The 17749-nt window shown below is 49.5% G+C and overlaps 1 protein-coding gene across 4 annotated transcripts in view; it reads left to right on the top strand.

The window, feature by feature from the left end:
- The window catches only part of SEC16B (SEC16 homolog B, endoplasmic reticulum export factor), a 45330-nt gene that overhangs the window by 16129 nt on the left and 11452 nt on the right, over positions 1 to 17749 (top strand). For 3 of the 4 annotated variants that reach the window (XM_039881406.1, XM_039881405.1, XM_039881408.1), the window contains 14 exons: positions 302 to 414; positions 1219 to 1339; positions 1814 to 1922; positions 3052 to 3196; positions 3809 to 3960; positions 4275 to 4336; positions 5720 to 5855; positions 6278 to 6508; positions 8696 to 8793; positions 10765 to 10846; positions 12436 to 12553; positions 13714 to 13825; positions 15473 to 15578; positions 17207 to 17347. In XM_039881406.1, the coding sequence (XP_039737340.1) occupies positions 302 to 414; positions 1219 to 1339; positions 1814 to 1922; positions 3052 to 3196; positions 3809 to 3960; positions 4275 to 4336; positions 5720 to 5855; positions 6278 to 6508; positions 8696 to 8793; positions 10765 to 10846; positions 12436 to 12553; positions 13714 to 13825; positions 15473 to 15578; positions 17207 to 17347 (1726 nt within the window). Of the gene's footprint in view, positions 1 to 295; positions 415 to 1211; positions 1340 to 1813; positions 1923 to 3051; positions 3197 to 3808; positions 3961 to 4274; positions 4337 to 5719; positions 5856 to 6277; positions 6509 to 8695; positions 8794 to 10764; positions 10847 to 12435; positions 12554 to 13713; positions 13826 to 15472; positions 15579 to 17206; positions 17348 to 17749 lie in introns of those variants that run through there. The other variant, XM_039881409.1, reaches the window with a different exon arrangement.

Below are 17749 nucleotides of genomic sequence, written 5' to 3' on the forward strand. Positions count from 1 at the left end.
AGATAAGATCTTACGTCATTGGAGGTGCATAGTTGAGGAGTAAGAGGGATCATGGGGAAGGAGAATGAGAGATAGTTTTGCTCTAAAAATCCCAGCCTGGTTCTAAAACAGCAGCCCCAACCCTGCTCTGAGTCTGGATTTTCCATTCATAGGATCTAGAATTACCTGTGGCTGTTAAGCAGATTCTAGACCGAGGTCACGATTCTGTCCTCTGAAGTCATTTAGTTTGTCCAGCCTTCCGTTGGTTTCTCTCTTTACCACAGTCATCCTTGAATGACTGGCCCGCTTTGTGATATTCTAGGCCAGGCATCGAGGATCCCTATCAGAGCTATCATGCTTCAGCTCTAAGGGAAGAATATGCTTATGGCAGCTATTACTACCATGGACGTCCACAGCAGCTACCGGAAGAAAGAGGTATGGCATGATCTCCCAGAAGCCTTCGGGCTGATGTGGTTGGTCTGATAGTCAGGGCAGAGGTCAACAGAGCCATGTTCAGATCCTCAGATGCCTTGGGCACCCTGCCCAGCTAAGGTAGAGTCCACACCCCACCAATTCTTTCTTGGCCAGACCAGATGAGGTCACAGCAAAGACACTATGTTAAATGTCTCGAGGAGATGAGCTAGAAAGGAGTCATTCTTCTTTGTACGTGGAGGTGATAGCAATGAAACTATCATTATGTTGCTAATATTATGGATCGTTTGCACTTCATCCACATTTTTTCTTCTGCTTCTCATTATGGCCAAGATTATAGTTTCTGACCACCGAACAGTGAGGTCAGTTCTTAACATCAAGTGAGTGATTGGGCTGTAATGAGTTTCACCATCATTTACCCTGAGAGTACAGATAAGCATCAATGGGAATTCATATTCTACACACCAGTAAGGCTTTAGGTATATGCTAATGGCAGCTTCTGATCTGCCAGCAGAGAAAAATCTGTTTTAGCATTGAACACACGCACACACACACACGCACACACACGCACACACACTCACACACCACTGCTCAATTGTGTAGAGCCATGCTAGTTGGTTCAGGGAGGACTGAGAGGCATCTTAGGGACTTTCATCATTAGCTCTCACTGATCCATTTTATTCAATTTGGCGAATGTTTTCATACCTGCTATGTTCCAGTAACTCTGCTTCACGACTTGCTAGCGTCTTTCTGAACTTTTAGGAACAGGAAGTGACCTGCGTTATTTTGCTTTCTCTGAGGGTGCAGTGCCAAGGCAAGCGAGACCTTATACCTGGCATGAAGATTGTCGCGATCAAAAGTACATCAGTGACCATCATCGTGAAAACCAGCACAGTCCTTTTGGAACGAATCATGAGACCCAGTTCCGGTAAGTGTGACAGGGGAGGTCGGTTCAACACGATTTGGCCAAACTCAGGCTGTGTTAGGAAAATCTGATGACATCTCGTGCCGGGCCCCCATCTCCGGAAGCCCGTCTGCTTCCGTTCTGGGATGTGGGAGTCTTGTTCCCAAGGATGTGGGAGCAGCCCAGCATGGCCTGGGCCAGCTGTCAACAGGGACCCTACGAAGAGAGAGCCTCTCCTCTGAGATGTGGTTTCCAAGCCCAGCCAGTCTGAGCTGCGGAGAGACTGACGTGCGGGGTTTGGGGAACCCAGGAGCTCCTGTTTTTCTGGCATTAATAGAATGAGGTGGCTAATGGAAGGACAGTGCTTCTCCTGGTGGCACACAGGCCAACCTGACACCTGCCTACACTTTGCAACAAAACAGCCTCCAGCAGAGAGCAGCTTAGCTTTGCTGGCTTGCTCCGGACCCCCTCTCACCTGTCCCTGTCATTTTGCTGCAGATCGCAGAATGAGAACCCTTATAAAGACAGTCTCGCCTCTAACTCTGGACAGGAGAGGCCTGGGGACCTGCTCCCAGAGAGTCTGCTAACTGGGGCCCAGAGGAATAAGGTAACCAGAAGTGACATGGGGGCTGGTGGCCTGCGACAGCACCTCACAACCAACATGGTCAGCAATGGCGGGGCAGAGCCCTTGTGCTCCAGTGGCCAGCAGTCTGGGGTGACCAGTTCTTCCCCGCTTGGCAGAACCTCCACTCACACTTCCCCTTCTCCCTGCCTTCCTGTTTCAATTTTATGGTTCGGGGCCATGCTGCGGTCTTTCTGCATTTTTGTCAAATAGGCTGGATCAGGAAATGTCACCTAGGTCACTCTGAGGTTCTAGGAAAGAGAAGAGGCTGCCACCAGGACCCCAGTGAACTAGCAATTTGGTTTACCCAGGAAGCAGGAAGCTGCCAGAATCTTTTAATTCAAAACTGAAAAGCAGAGCCTGAAACCTTTCTTGACTTTTCCCTCTGTCTTTTAAAATCTTATTGTGTATCCCAGCTGGGCCACAGAAAATGGAGCTGTTAAATTTTCTTAAATAAACTTTTTATGTTAGAATAATTTTAGATTTACAGAAAAATTGCAGAGATGCTTTAGAGACAAGCCCTTCATTTTTCAAAGGCTTGTATAAGTTTTGTTTTCCTGATTGGATTTGTATGATTTTTGAGAAAAGTTCCTTCTCCATAACTCATGCTTAACAGGGCAGGGTACATATTATTCTGACTAATAGTAATGACAGCATGATAACAGCAGCCACCCACAGGCACAGCACTTTACAGTGTGCAAAGAACTTTTGCATCCACTGTTTTATTTGTATCCTCCCAGAATGTAAGTTCCATGAACTTCCTGTATACCTGTATCCCCAGGGAAAGCACAGGGCAGATAGGATTATCTTTATTACAGGTGAGGGTACAGAGCTTAGAGAGCCTAAGTCACTTGTCCAAGGTTATATCGGCTCGGCATTGACAAAGCTGGGACTTGAACCCAGGCCTCTTGGCCCCAGGGCCTGCACTGTCCACTGGGCCACATGCATCCTTTAGCAAACGCCCATCAGTTGAATTATCCCTTCTTTGCCTTTCAATATTCACTGTATTTATTTGAAAGTTCGAATTTTGTATCTCTGCAGGAGCAATTGGGAGGACATTGCTCTGAAACTGCCTTTGATTCTTCTGTGTGTTTCCATTATTTTTAACTTCCAGCCGGCACTGACCAATGAGTCCAACCTTCTCCAGCAGCACGAGTCCGGTCTCAGCTCCAGCAGCTGTGAGCTCAGTCAGTACATGGCGGACGCCTCTGAGCTGTACCACCCCACGGCCGCAGCAGCTTGGAGTCCCGTGCAGGCCGGTGGGTACTGAGCTGGTCAAAGGACTTGGTTGAGTCTGATGGAAAGAAGGCTGGGTGGCAGGTCTCTTAGGAAGTTACTTACCCTGGGTTTCCGAAGGTGGATCCTCCTCCACCCCATTTGCTTCTGAAGGTCTCCCGGACAGAGTGGTCGGCGTTGGCTCCGTCTCCTACCTTCTCTCGTACTGGAGATTGCAGTATAGCTGATTCTTGGAAGGGAACCCTGTCCCTAGCCATCAGCTGGCTGGGAGGGGAGGCACTTTTAGGTAACAAGTGAAGGAAGTGAGGACTAGAGTCAGTTTGGTAAAGCAGGGGCAAGCCACAAAGTGTAACTGCGTTGTCTGGAGGTAGGAGACTTGTCAAGAGTCCCAGCTGCTCACTATCACCGAGAGTCTGGGCCTGGTGCCTTGCCATTTGGACTAAGCATCAAATCCTTGCATTATCTTCTGACATTCTCAGGGCGCTGAAATCTGACTAGGAGCATGGGCTTCTTCTAACCACTCAGAATCGTACCTGGATCCCAGGTGCAATTTGGACAGAAACGTGTCTGTGGTTTGTTTCCAAGAAAAGCAGTGGCAGTCATGCTGACAGTCTCCACCTGTGTCTCTTCGTTAGAGGCTGTCTCGGCGGCTGGTCCCAAGGCGCCCATGAAGTTCTACGTCCCTCACGTGCCTGTGAGTTTTGGGCCAGGAGGCCAGCTGGTGTGCGTGGGTTCCGGCTCGCTCAGTGATGGGCAAACAGCCCTTGTTGAACTGCACAGCATGGAGGTAAACGAGATCCGTGTCTTCAGAATTGGCATGCTGTCTCGGCTGCTCTTTGCCTGAGCATCTCCAGGAATGCGCACTGGGCCATGCACCCCATTGGTTGGAGTGTGTGTATGTGCAGGAATGTTAGACTTACGTTTTCTTGAGATGCCCTTAGCTCGATTTCAGTAACTGGAGAACTCACATTTGTCCTTCTGCTTTCTTCGTAAGGCACTGAGATACACCTTGGGGCCACAGCCTCGGGCTCTGTTACTGGACCTGACTGAAAGCGCATTGGTGGCCATCGTCTTGAAGAGCAAATCTGATCTTTGTTCCAGGTTATTCTTAATGATTCTGAGGAACAAGAAGAGATGAGAACTTTCTCAGGACCCCTGATCGGGTAAAATTACCATATGAGCCACTGAGTAAGGGTTTTTTTTTTGTTGTTTTTTTTTGAAACCTACAAAGTCTTCCTGCCCAGAACAGGACTTTGGGAGATTTGTTCTTGGCTTCTTTGAAAGAAAATATCTATCCCCTTTGGAGTAGAATTCTCTGTGTTGCCATACAGAGCCAAACGTGACCTGAGTCATTTTGACAAGCAATTCAATAGCTGAAGGGCAGAAAGAAAAATTAATGTGAAGTTTAAAAATCTGAATTTGGTTTCATTTTGCAGAGGCTACATGATGGGAGGTTTTAGTGTACCGTGTACTCGTAGGCCATAGAGGAGAAGTGAGGCCCAGACTGGGAAATCACAGACGGGTGCATCATAGTGGGAAAAAAGGCTTTCCTTTTTCTGGAGAAATAGCACGGTCCCGGCTGAGTTCCCGGACAGCGTGCAAGTCTGCCCTCTGCAGGACTGACTTAAAACTGCTTTTAAATGCCTAGTCGCTTCTGGTAAATATTCAGAGAGTCTTTTGCAGTGGAGAGCCCTGGCTGGTGGCAGAGGGTCTGGGTCCTGGGCATCCTACTAACTAGAGATACCATGGCGAGCAGATTAGTTAGCCCTCTCCAGCCTTAGTTTATCCTTTAAGAAATGATGTAAAGCCAGCTGTACCTACTCCAGGCGGTGAGTGTGAGAATCAAGTGGGATAATGCATGTGGAAGCCCTTTAGATAGCAACATCACTGTATAAATGTATTCCTATCCTTCATTTCCCCTTCTAAGAAAATCCCCATCTCGTATTTTGACAGCTCCTTCAATTAACATGAGTGCATCTGTAGTTCTTACACTCCGGCGTAAGCTGTGGGTAGAGCAACACACTGGGTATTTGGGAATTAGGGCGCTGGTCCCAGCTGGGTGTTGCTTATGTTAAACGGTCTCAAGCAATTAATACTGCCCATTTATCGAGCACTTGATATATGCCGTACAATGTGCTCGTTCCCTTTTCGTATGGAGGTAGATTTTTAAATGATCTCTATCTTAGGGGGAAAAGCTGAGGCTCAGAGGAGGTGAGAAAGTTGTGTAAGCGAGATGTGTCAGGCCAGATGTAAACCCAGGGTCATCTGACTCCAAAGTCTGTGCTCTCACCTGCCACCCTCAGCCGTCATTTCAGGTGTCTGGGCCTCAGTTTCCTCATCTGTAGAATGGAGACGGTTTGTAAGAGAGAGACTGCTCCACAAGGAATCAACCGTCCTCTACCTGCAGACTTACCGGCCCCATCCTGGGTGGTCAGGCTTCATTTCAGCCCCGCCAGCCAGTGTCCCGCACTGCAGGAGGAGCCTGGGGGCCTGCGGGGCAGAGCCCGCCTGCCACTCACGCCTCACTCCCTGAAATCTCTCCATAGGGAGGACGTACACAAGGTGGACATCATGACGTTTTGCCAGCAGAAAGCCATTCAGAGTCGCAGATCTGAGACACCAGGGAGCAGAGACTCGGCTCTGCTGTGGCAGCTGTTGGTTCTTCTGTGTCGGCAGAACGGGGTGAGTGTTGCCTCTCTGCTGAGCGGCCAGGAGTGGGCTGGACTGAAATTTAAGCCTTCCTGGGACAAATAAGATTCGGCTCATGGCATGATTGTAAGAGGTCACATTAAAGAAGCAACAAATGGCCTGGAAGGAAAAGATTGCTCAGATGTCAACGCCAGTTTGCTGACACTGACCTTTCTCCTGCCACTCTCCGCTGGCCTGGGTTATTGTGCACCAGCCCAATAATACACCTGTGAGAATGTGCCTATTCCTGGCAACCTTCGTGGCTCTTGACAGGCAGACAATCACGACGACAGTGAAGGTGAAGTTTGAGATACAGCACTGCATACAGTACAGGCCTCCTTTTGGGGAAGGCAGGCGTTTGGTGCCGTCCTTCTTCAGCCTGGGCCGCCCGCGTGAGGATCCTCTTTGTCTTGCAGTCCATGGTGGGGTCAGACATTGCGGAGCTGCTGATGCAAGACTGCAGGAAGCTGGAGAAGTACAAGAGGCAGCCGCCTGTGGCCAACCTCATCACCCTCACCGATGACGACTGGCCAGTGCTCAGCTCGGGGTCCCCCAACCTGCTCACCGGGGAGAGTCCCCCCAGCGTGGAGACGCCGGCGCAGATCGTGGAGAAATTCACCAAACTGCTCTACTATGGAAGGAAGAAGGCAAGTGTACCCCGTCAGGCTTGTATTAAAAAAGTGACCGGCATCCCACCCCCCACTCCGTCCTCCCCCAATTATGTCAGCAATGTGTTCTCATGTTATAGCACTTAAGAAGCTCAGAGAGGTACAAAGAATAAAATTTTAAAACACTCGTAGTGCTGCCACTAAAAGGCAATACCTGTTAACATTTTGATATAATTACTTCCATCATTTTTATAGGCATATATATTAAAAATCAAATTAAATTGCATATACTGTTATTCCTCTATTTTTCCTTAAGATTATACTGTGAAATAGTCCCATGGCATTAAAATGCACCCTTTAAAAAATGGTTGGGCCAAATTCCCTCAGATGAGGGCATCATATTTTATTTAACCAATCCGCTGTTGTTTACTGTGTGAGCGGTCTACCTTTTTGTCATCCGTGATGAATTCGACAGTTTGAACATCTTGTCATGTAAGTCTTCAGTGGGTCTTTTTAGTATTTTTTAGAAGAGATTTCTAGAAGTGAAATTACTGGGTTGAAGGGCATACACTTTTAAAAAGTTCTTCATCGATACACTTAGTTTCCAGAAAGTTTGTTTACAGGCGATACCCCGACCCCCTATATCTAAGGTATACCTACAACATTGAATACTTTAATTCGACAGATGCAACACGGCCTTGTTTAATTATCCGATATGTGAGTTAGGCTATTTTAATTTTTATATTTATTTATTTCAAATGTTTACTGAGGTACATTTGACACATAATAGGGTAAGACATTTAAAGCATACAACGTGACGACGTGATAGACACATACATTGCAAAGAGTTCATTAACACACCTATCACCTCACATATTTACCTATTTTTTATGCCTTGTTTCATCTCAAAGTTGAACTCATGCTTTACGTTAACTTAAACATTTGAATATATGATTAAAAACAATTTGAATAAATTCGATTAAAAAAATGAAAAGATTAAAGGGGAAATGGTTCCCCTACCCCAGCCACTCAGTTTCTCTCTGAAATATCCAGAGATACTTTATGCATATGATTATTTTCTCCTTTTTTTCTTATAGCGTACTATCTAACATTTTTTTCACCTTCTGTTTTTCATTGAACAAAATATCTTAGAAAACACTCTACATTGGGGTTGGCAAATTTTTTTCTGTAAAAGGACACATAGTAAATATTTTAGGCTTCACAGGGCCTAGTGTTTCTGTTGTAATTACAGTACAGCTCAGCTCTGCAGCTCTCGTGCGAAAAGCAGCCACGGCCAGCAGGGAAATGAATAAATGTGGCTGTGTTCCCGTGAAACTTCATTTATGGACATAGAAATTTGGATTATTTATCATTTTCATGTGTAATGAAATATTATTTTACTTTAGATTTCCCCCTCCCCCTCAATCACTTAAAAATGTAGGAAGTATTCTTTGCTCGTAGGCCGACTTTGGCCTTCAGGCCACATTTTGCTGATCCCTCCTCCTTACTACATATAAATGTCTTTGTCATTTTATCTTATAGATGCTTAGGTCTCCATAGATCAGTTGTAATTAATTTAACTATACCTCTATAGATTGGTATTTAGATTATTTCCAGTCTTTTGCTATTACAAACAATGCTGCAAGGAATAACCATAGTCATTTTTTCCTGTGTGGGATAGTGTATATATAACTTTCTAGAAAATGTTGGGTATATGGTTTCTAATTTTGGTAGATATTGAAAATTTGCCTTTTTAGAGGTCGTATCAATGGACTCCACCAGCAGTGTATGAAGTTGGTTGAATCTGGGGATGCTGAACCCATGGATGTGGAGGGCCGACTATACCATATTGCTATTTGTATTTTGAGACTCGGCCCTTGGGGTGGAGTTCTTCTCTTGATTTTGGTACTTAGGTTCCTGAAAGTGTTGTGTGACTTTTGCTGAAGAGAGAAGGCTGGCTGGAAACTGTGTCTGAGGGGGAGCTAATGCGATAGCGTTATGCGTTTTCATAAAGTGAAGATAAGGGGACAACTTGGAGAGAGAAATACGCGCCAGTTAAAGCTCGTTTCCCCACGGTTTCTTTTTCACGTTCACTTGTGAGGCTCTGAGAACCTTCGCGGAAGCCCGGCCTCGACTGCTCAAGGGGCAGCAGTACCTAAGCACGGCATTCGTTGTCGTTAGAGGAAGGCGAGGAGGCAATATCGAACGTGATGCTTTTGTTTTCAGGAAGCCTTGGAGTGGGCCATGAAGAACCACCTGTGGGGTCATGCTTTGTTCCTGTCCAGCAAGATGGACCCAAGGACCTACAGCTGGGTTATGAGTAGGTGAGTTGGGGACTAGCAGTGGAGACCCATGGAGCGGAGAGGCCTCCCCACCGAAGGTGGGGGGTGGGGTGACAGTGGGGAGAAATGCAAGATGCACCGAGAAGCTCCATACTCTAAGCATCTTTCCAGTTTTCCCTTTTCTGAACTGAATGTCACGTCTCTCTTCTCCTGAGTCTTATAACCTAGACACAGACACATCCTTTCTATCTGCTAAACCGAATAAAACATTTTAGTAACGTTTCCCAGGGTCAGTGTTTCCAAAAAGTAAGTAGGTTTCTACATTGTGGTAGCTTTCTCTCTTTGGGAGGGGCTGTTCTAGATCATTCCATCAGTGAGGGAATAGGAGTAATCGTTACAGTTAACTGACAGAGCCTGAGGACTGACAGGTAGCACATGTCCCCGCTTAGTCTTGCAGTGGGGTTATGGGTGCTGGGAAGAAGATGGGGGCATGGGGTAGCAGGACCATGAGCTGTGGTAGGGAAAGGGGTTCATGGGACTAGAAACTAGATGCAGAAGTCTTCATCTAGGGCTGTGGGCGATGACGAGACCAGGCCGAAGGGGGACGTGTAGTCAAAAATCACGCTGGCACACCGCGATCCGGGGGCCAGGGTGGACCAGGATGAATGTCCAAACCAAAACAAGAGAGCAATGGAAGTGTGAGAACATGGTCAGGAGTTTGGAGTAAGGGGGATGAAATGGCAAAAGAGAATCAGGATCAAATGGAGCCAGTGGGGATAAGGGTTGCTGGAGAAGGATTCTGAGTTAAGTCCTTCAGGCTCCAGCTGGCATCCATGGGTTGGCAGCCATCCATGAGTACGTGGCAGGGATGGGGTGGGGGGACCCTCCCATAAGAAGCAGGCTTGGGTCAGCTACTGAGAGGACGTTACCTCACCATGTTCAACTTCTAGTGAAGCTACCCTCTCAGCTTCACCGACATTTGAATTGGCCATACATCCCGTTGAGCAGAGAGCTGGCTAAGAGGGACACTCCACTCTAAGTTCAGTCTGTGCGGCTGACGGCTGTCACACTCCCTGGGCGCCCGTTCTCCACGAGGGCCTCCATCAAGTCTCCTTACTGTTCTAAACGGCAGTCTTCCCAGGGCCTAGCGCCACCCTGTGCACTTTGTGACGTTCAGGGGCTGGAAGGGTGAGGAACTCTGAAGCTCCGACACGATCAGTGGTCTGAGGCCCCAGCAAGGGCGCCATTATGTACAAGACAGTGTTCTGAGGGACTGTTTTTTGGGGGGGTTTCAGAAACGAGCATCCTACATCCATGTACATCTCCACTGCAGGTTTTGGCTTTGGGCCATTGATTTTCAATGGTGCCCAGTGAATTGTGAAAAATAACTCTTTCTGAGTGTGCTTAAATCTCAAATCAGCTATAGAGCTTATTACATCCTTGTTAAGCACATCCTATGGTTTGTCATCAGCCGATCATTGCTGGTCCCTGTTCTACGGCTCTTTGGTTACTGAAAATGGCTATTTTAGTGCTTGTGAGTGAAAGCATTACAGAGCCGGGCTAGTGACGAGCCAGAAAACCTGCCGCTGAGAGCTGTGGGCTTGGCGCGGAGGAGGGCTACGGTAGGGAGCAGGAGTTGGGGGGGTGGGGCTGGGAAGCAGGGGCTCACAGAGGGGAGGTTACTGCTGGGGCCTTTGAAAGGTTGGCGGCCCATCTCTGTGATGGAAGAAGGCCCACAGAAATGGTCCCTCAAGACTTAGGGCATCAGTGAGAAAAGGTAGAAAATTTCCACCAGTAGCAAGATCTACCCGGTATGTGTGGTGAAGATCCTGCCATGGCCTCCCTGCCACCAAAGTGGATGTGATGAAGCCACGATTGAAAGCAAAGAGAAAGTCACGTTCCAAAATGAAGCTGCTAAAATCAAATGCGAATGTACGAGGCCTTGTGCCTCGCTGGTGGTGGGCGAAAGGCTCGGCGGGCTTGGTCCCCACTCACGGTCACCTTTCTCCGCAGCTTCACCAGCACGCTGGCGCTCAACGACCCACTGCAGACCCTCTTCCAGCTCATGTCGGGGAGGATCCCACAAGCAGCCACGGTACCCTTTGTGACGGGACTCCGGTAACACCCCAGCATCCTCAGGGTTTAGGGGGTGGGGACTGCTCAGGGCCATGGGGATGGCTTTAAAGAGTAAAAATCAATACTAGTCGTTTGTTAAACACTTAGCCTGTGCCCCATGCTTCGATGCATATTATTTCATTCCATACACATAGGTAGGAATATCGTCCCCATTTTACAGACGTGGACACTGAGGTGTAGAGGTATAAAATGACCCACGATCACAGAGCTAACGAGTAGTGGAGTCAGGTCTGTCTGATTCCGGGGACCTAGCCCTTCCCACACCAGCACACCTGCCCGCTTTGTCGTGAGTAACAGGAGAACCGGACACTGTCGTCCGGGTCCCGCAGAGGGGCTTCCCTTCTTCGCCGCCTCCGCACCTTGACCTTCAAAGCTGGGCGTGTTAGATTTGACGTGTCGTCTGGAGTTGGATGTGGCTCGGATGTCTGAGGCCAGCAGGATGGCTTTCCCATTATAAAGACATGTGATCCTTTTGCCCCAAAGTGTTCCTTCCTTACCCTTGAAGTCCAGTAACTTTTGTAGGATACATCTTGGCGTTGACTATCTGGGTCAGTTTTTTCTCAGGACACAGTATGCTCTTTAACACGTGTATTCATAGCCCACAGTTCAGGACTGGTTTCTTGAATCACAGCCTTTAATATTTGTTCTGTTCCATTGTTTTGGTTTCCTTTTCAGGAACTCCAGTATACACATTTCATATATATAAGAACGTGAATTCTGTATATATAATTTTCTCTTTAATTAAAAAACTTGCCTGTGTTTCATTTCTTTCTCGTTTGCTTTTCTGATTTTCTTCTTGTATTTTCATCAGTGTCTCTTTGCTTTTGCTCTTGCCGGTTTTGTCCTCATTTCTTTGATTTTTCTCCTGCTTCCTCCCTGAGCTTCCTCCCAGGCCACATTTACCTGCTCCTGTTGCCCAGCATCGTTCCCGAGCTCGTGTAACTTCATTTTAGGCCCTTGCTTTGTAGAAGAAGTCGTTTCATTCCTTTATTTGACTTGAATTCACGATAAAATGTTTGGTGACGATTCTTGGTTTCATGGTAACATTTTTTCTGGTGAATGTTCTTTCTACTTTCGATTTATTTTTCACGTTCCTTCCCTACTTTTGCCTTTGTAGTGTGTACAGATGCTGTGCACGTTCCTTTGTAGTAGTCTGGGCTTCTGTGGACCAGTTATTTATGCGAGGTTTTGCTAGGAGGGACCAGGCCTGCGTTCCAGGCATTTTCTGTAAGCGCACAGTCTTTGCTTCTCCTTGACCAGTGGAGATGGCTGAGGGACCCTGTCGTTTGTATGTATGTATGTATGTATGTATGTATGTATGTATGTATGTATGTATATGTACCTGTCTGCCTATCCATTCTTGTAGGAATTTTGCCTTTTTAAAATGAGAACTTGAATTTAATGAATGGCAGCACTGCGGGCAGTATAATGGGCGTTCCCCGAACTCCTCCAAACCAGGAAATACTCAACAACCTTCTTCACCTCCATTCTGGCCAGTACTACATTACTGAGTGAATCTTCAATATTGTTTTCTCTGCTGCTTTTCAGTGTTGTGGGGACAAGCAGTGGGGAGACTGGAGGCCTCACCTGGCAGTGATTCTGTCAAATCAGGGTGGGGACCCGGAGCTGCATCAGCGCACAATCGTCACCATGGGGGACACCCTGGGTAAGCGGAAGCCAGCATCGTCTTTCTCCTCTCCTCTAAGGCATCCACAAGCCAGCTTTAAACATCCTGTGCTGAGGTTCCCAGGGTCTGTGTAGGGCCCAAGTCTATACCTCTGGTTTGCCCTTGACACAGGGGATAGAGATTCCGGGGCAAGAAGCACCCCTGCCTCTGTTTCCTGGAATTTCTTTGGGAAGCCGGTGCAGGCCAGGTCCCTGCGGCTCCGCGGTTCTACTGCTGGAGGAGGCTCCTTTCAGTAGTGGCTCATCTGTCTCTGGTCAGAGTCCCCTGAAGATGAGTTAAGACACAGGGCGTCTTGCCTCCTGATGCCTGCTGTTAGTCCCACAGTGACCCAGCTCGACCAGACAGGAAATTCTATTTTTGCCTGAACTACCCTGGATAATCACGTAGTCTTTATTTCTATCATCTCCCTGTGCCCATGGCCTTAGAAACACGTAGGGGCTATGGAGTGTTCTAGATCCGTGATTCTCAGATTCGGTCAAGGGGCAGAGCATCTGGAAATCATGATGCTCTTCGTGGAATTTTGTGAGATTGGGCCAAGTTGCTCAGCACCCAGGTGCAAAGGGAACTAACATTTGCTGAGCCCTTGTTGAGTGCCGGGCTTTGTGATAGGCACTTCACCTTCTTGAATTAACTCAGTTTTGGAGGAAACGTATGGGAGGACATTTTAAAGCTGGGGACAATTTGGTAATTAATGCGATTTTTATGAGCATCGGTAAAAGCCTTCTATTGTTTGATTTCACCAGGGCTGGCATTAGTGCCCCAAGAAGCCTAGTTTAAAAACTGCTGCTTTCAATGGCCCACTTCCTTGCTCAGGTGTAGGCATCTCTATCGGGGTCTCACCCTCAGGAAGCACTAAAATGCTTATAAAATTCCTAATTAAAAATCCATTAGGGGGAACGTAAAATAGTGCCTTATTCCGGCTGAAAAGAATTGAAATGTAATGTCCGAGGCCAAAAACGTGGACGGGAAAGGAGTGAGTGGGGCCTGGGGTCCGTGCAGCGGTCACGAGAAGGTCCTGCCTTCGTTCCCATGAGGCCCCTCTCCTGTGACCTCAGCGCCCACCCGCCCCGCCCCCATCCCACCCAGAGGATAAGGCCCCACGTGGCGGGTCCCCTGACAGGGTTGTCCTCCTCCTGCAGCGGGGAAAGGGCTGGTGGAGGCAGCTCACTTCTGCTACCTCATGGCTCACGTGCCCTTTGGCCACTACACGGTGAAGACGGACCACCTGGCCCTGCTGGGCAGTAGCCACAGGTATGCGACCTTCTGGGGGAAAGGGGCATTTTCCAGGGGATTGTTTTAGGCCTTGCCGAGTTTCACGGCTCCCTTTCTCATTTTCTTGTGTGAATCTGAGCTACTGCTTGTCCCCTCCTCTGGGGTTTTCGGCAGAGGTGTGGGCAAGGAGCTGCCCCGTGGGCGCCTTATCACACCGGCGGGGGCTTTGCGGGAAGCAGCGGCTTGTGGGTGTATTGTACCCTTCTGGCCACTTGGTGACGCCCTGGCTCCACGGCCAGGGACTGTCTCTTAGACATGTTGGCGTGAGGGCCTTTGGCTTACTGCTTGGCGTTAGGCAGCCTAGGGCAAAACTGGAAAGTGGAAGAAATCTGTTTAGCTTCTGCACCCCTACCCCGACTTGGTGCACGAGTTACTCAAAGTCCCACCTGTCACTTATTCTCCATCAGCTGTCACTTTAGGCTTTTCACACAGGAAGACCTTAAGGAGCCCCTAGACGATGACTAAATGGATACAAAGGCCGGTGGCTTCCTAGCGGTCGTCCACGTTCTGGACCTCTCTTCCCCCGACCCTGTAACAATTATGATTTCCTAAGCTCTTATGGTGTGCCAGACATCTGATTTATTTCCTTGCATCGTTACAAATTTACCCTGTGAAGAAAGCGTATTTCTAATCTTCACTTTATAGAGGAGGGAAGCTGAAGCTCAGACAGGTTAAGTGACCTGTGGAGTCCAGTCAGAGTTGGAGTCCAGACTGCCCGCTGCAAAGCCCTTACTTCTAACCGCTGCACTGGACTGCCTGCAGGCATCGCTGTAGAGACACACTGTCTTGTTGCCTGTTTATCGAGGCCCTGGGCTCTGACAGCAGCGCACAGTTAGCTTGTCAGAGAAGCCCATCTGTGCCAAATATGACAGTAAGAGTGTGTGGGTTCATGTGTCTCCCTGCTATGTTTATACTGCACAAGGAAACTTCTGGAGACACAGTCGTAACCAGGATCAGCCCTGCTGGCTGCTGCGAGCTGCTGAGGGGGACATTTGGGGCACTGGGACTCTGATGGCCCCTCAGATTAGATCAGGTTCACCCAGCCTGCTTCCTCACTGGCCGAAGGAACATCCAGCAAAGGGGCCGTCACTGGGATTGTGGCCCAGCAGGCCTCCGCATCCTCTGCCATGCCCCCTTCGTTCCGTGCTCTAGGGGTGTTACATTGCTCCCTCTTTCCTGCTCTTTGGCTCCGGTCAGGAGTGGCCTGTCACGGGTGCACCTTCTAGGCTTCCAGGCCCTCAGGTTAGCTCCTAGCATGTTTCGGGAGGACCAGTGCCCCACCAAGCTGGGAGGGAAGGCAGCTTGCCTTGAGCGACCCTCCAGTGAAGGTGACAGAGGACCCGCCCCCACCTCCCCCCACCGCCCTTGCTGCCCGGCCCCATCCCCTGGGCCTCTGGTGCAGGGCTCTGTTCTCATCCTTCTCTTGCTTCAAGAAAATGGGGCACGAGGAGGCAAAGCATTCACTCTGGACTCCCCAAGTCTCCTTCCGCTCTTGGAGCTGCTCCAGGGGTCAGCCCGGGAGAGAAGCTCTGCCCTGAGTGGGGGAGCCGGTGTTTGGCTGTCTGCTAGGATTTAAGCTCCTCTCCCTGATCTCGGCCTCTTTTATTGTTATTCCCTGGTTTATAGTCAAGCGTTTTTGAAATTTGCAACAACCGAGGCTATCCAGAGGACGGAAATCTTCGAGTTCTGTCAGACGCTGGGCCGCCCCCAGTCCTTCATCCCTTCTTTCCAGGTAATGGAACCCGCACGAGGCCAGCACCCGAGCTGTGTCAGCTGCCTCTGGACAGCTGGATTTTCAGCTCTGCAATGTGGCACATGGTAGCTAGGCTCAGTTGTCTACCAACTTCCCCTCATTAGCTCAAGCGTGGGGAGGATGAGGATTTCTTTCCAGGTCCCCTAAAGGTCTGTATTTTAAGATATGAAAGCAAAACGCTGCAGTGGCCTCTCTGCCAGAGGCTCTAGCCTCGCTCCTGATGGATGAAAATCCTGCCTGTGGCCCTGGGCTTGGGCCTGGGCCTGGGCCTGCTGTGCAGCTGCTCTCTTTCCACACAGCCGCCCCGTCTCCCCGGCCCCCACAGCCACCTGCAGGGAGGGGGCAGGAAGGCGCTGCCTGGGGGCGGCTCGCCCTGCTTCCTCTCCTACTGACCTGCTTCTCTGACCTCTTTTGGACGCCTCTGTCTTCTAACTGGAGGCTCTTCCCCGCTCCGTCCGCGGCTAGCACCCTTCTCTCTCTCCGCCCCACCAGGGCGTCAGTGTCCACTGTTCTAACTTCTCTTCTCAGCTTCTTCCCTTGATGCCCTATCGTCGCCTTCAATGCATAAAGAGTCCTTCAGTGCCTGTACCGAGAGTTATACAGTGGCAACAACAACCCTCTCCCCCCCAAAATAAAACAGAACACAAAACGAACAGAACCTTGACAGTGAATGAATGACTGGATACAGGAAAACGACCCTATTAGTATCTTCTTCAAGAGTTTTAGCAAAGACGTGCCTTCTCCAGCAAAGCCTTCAGACTCTTTCTCCTTCGGGCACCCGCCCCTCACCTTGCCCTGGCCGGCCGCAGTGAGAACAGCTCGTTTTCGTGGGTGCGGTCTGCATGCCTGCTCCGCGTGGGCTGCATTGGGCTATTATGCTTCTAGCGTTCCATTTCTAATCCTGAGGGGCAGGTGTGTTAACCTCCTTTCGCAAAAGAGGAAACTGAGGGTCGGTGCTTTCAGCTCACATCTCTCGCACGCCATTTGTCCTGAGCACACGGGTTATCTCGTTTAACCGTTAGGAGGACCACGGGGTAGATAGTGTTCTTGTTCCCACACCGTGGTGAGGAGAGTGAGCACGCGGAGAGGCGGGGTGACGAGCCAGGGTTCCATGCCCGGCGTGGAGCTGGGATTCGACCTTGGGGTGTGTCTGATTCCTAGGCCCTCGCGTGTGCTTCTCTGGCTGCGAGGCCATATTCGTGTCCTCTCTGCCTTGGGTTTAAGCTTCGGCACCAGAGTAATTTCTTCTTCTTTTTACATGTTCCCTTGGCGCCGGGTCCTGTGCCGCACATACGCCAGGCTTTCCTGAGTCATGGGTGCCTGAAAAACAAGTAAATGGTCTGGTGCATTTCCATGGTGACCAGGGCCTCGGGGGATTGAGTGGCTGTGACTCCCACCCCTTCATCATGCAGGAAGTGCAGGCTGGGTTTGGAACTGTGACCACACACGGATAGAATGCCCCAAATGGCCCCAGGCCCTCCTTGATGTTCAGATGCCAGAGTCGGAGGAAGCTGGCAGTCAGCTGACTCCCAAGAAGTCTTATCTACACTTCTCTCTCTCTGTCCCCGCCTGGAGGGACTGGTCACTGGCCCCGTTCCTCTTCACAGGTTTATAAGCTCCTTTATGCTGCCCGGCTGGCGGATTACGGCCTTGCGTCCCAGGCCTTGCATTACTGCGAAGCCATTGGCACGGCCCTACACAGCCAGGGAGAGAGCGGTCACCCTGTGCTGCTGGCGGAACTCATCAAGGTGAGCTTCACAAAGGGTTCTCTGCAGGCGCTTTATCCTCCGTGTTCAGAGAAAGGCATTGTGCAGCTGCTTAGAGTCCACATCTCATCCTCTTTGAACATGCTGTAAAATGGGAGCCCGTGGCTGGCTTTGACCATGTCCGTGCGCCCAGATGTGCTAAGCCGAGGCCCGACCCTGCACAGAGAAGGCTGTTGGTGGGGAGCACAGGGAGATCGGGGAGACCGGAGACCGGGCGTGAGCTGTGCAGGCCGTTCACGCTGCCTGTGCTGCTTCTGGAGCAGTAACACTGCATGCTGAGGGCAAACCATTCTAACTGTAAAAGCTACGCTTCGAAAATGTATTTTAGTGATTAAAACAGGAAGTGCTCCTTATGAAAATGCTTTTAAAGGTATGGAATACTTT

The sequence above is a fragment of the Pteropus medius genome, unplaced genomic scaffold (genome assembly GCF_902729225.1).
Source record: "Pteropus medius unplaced genomic scaffold, Ma_sr-lr_union100, whole genome shotgun sequence".
NCBI classification, from domain to species: Eukaryota; Metazoa; Chordata; class Mammalia; order Chiroptera; family Pteropodidae; genus Pteropus; species Pteropus medius.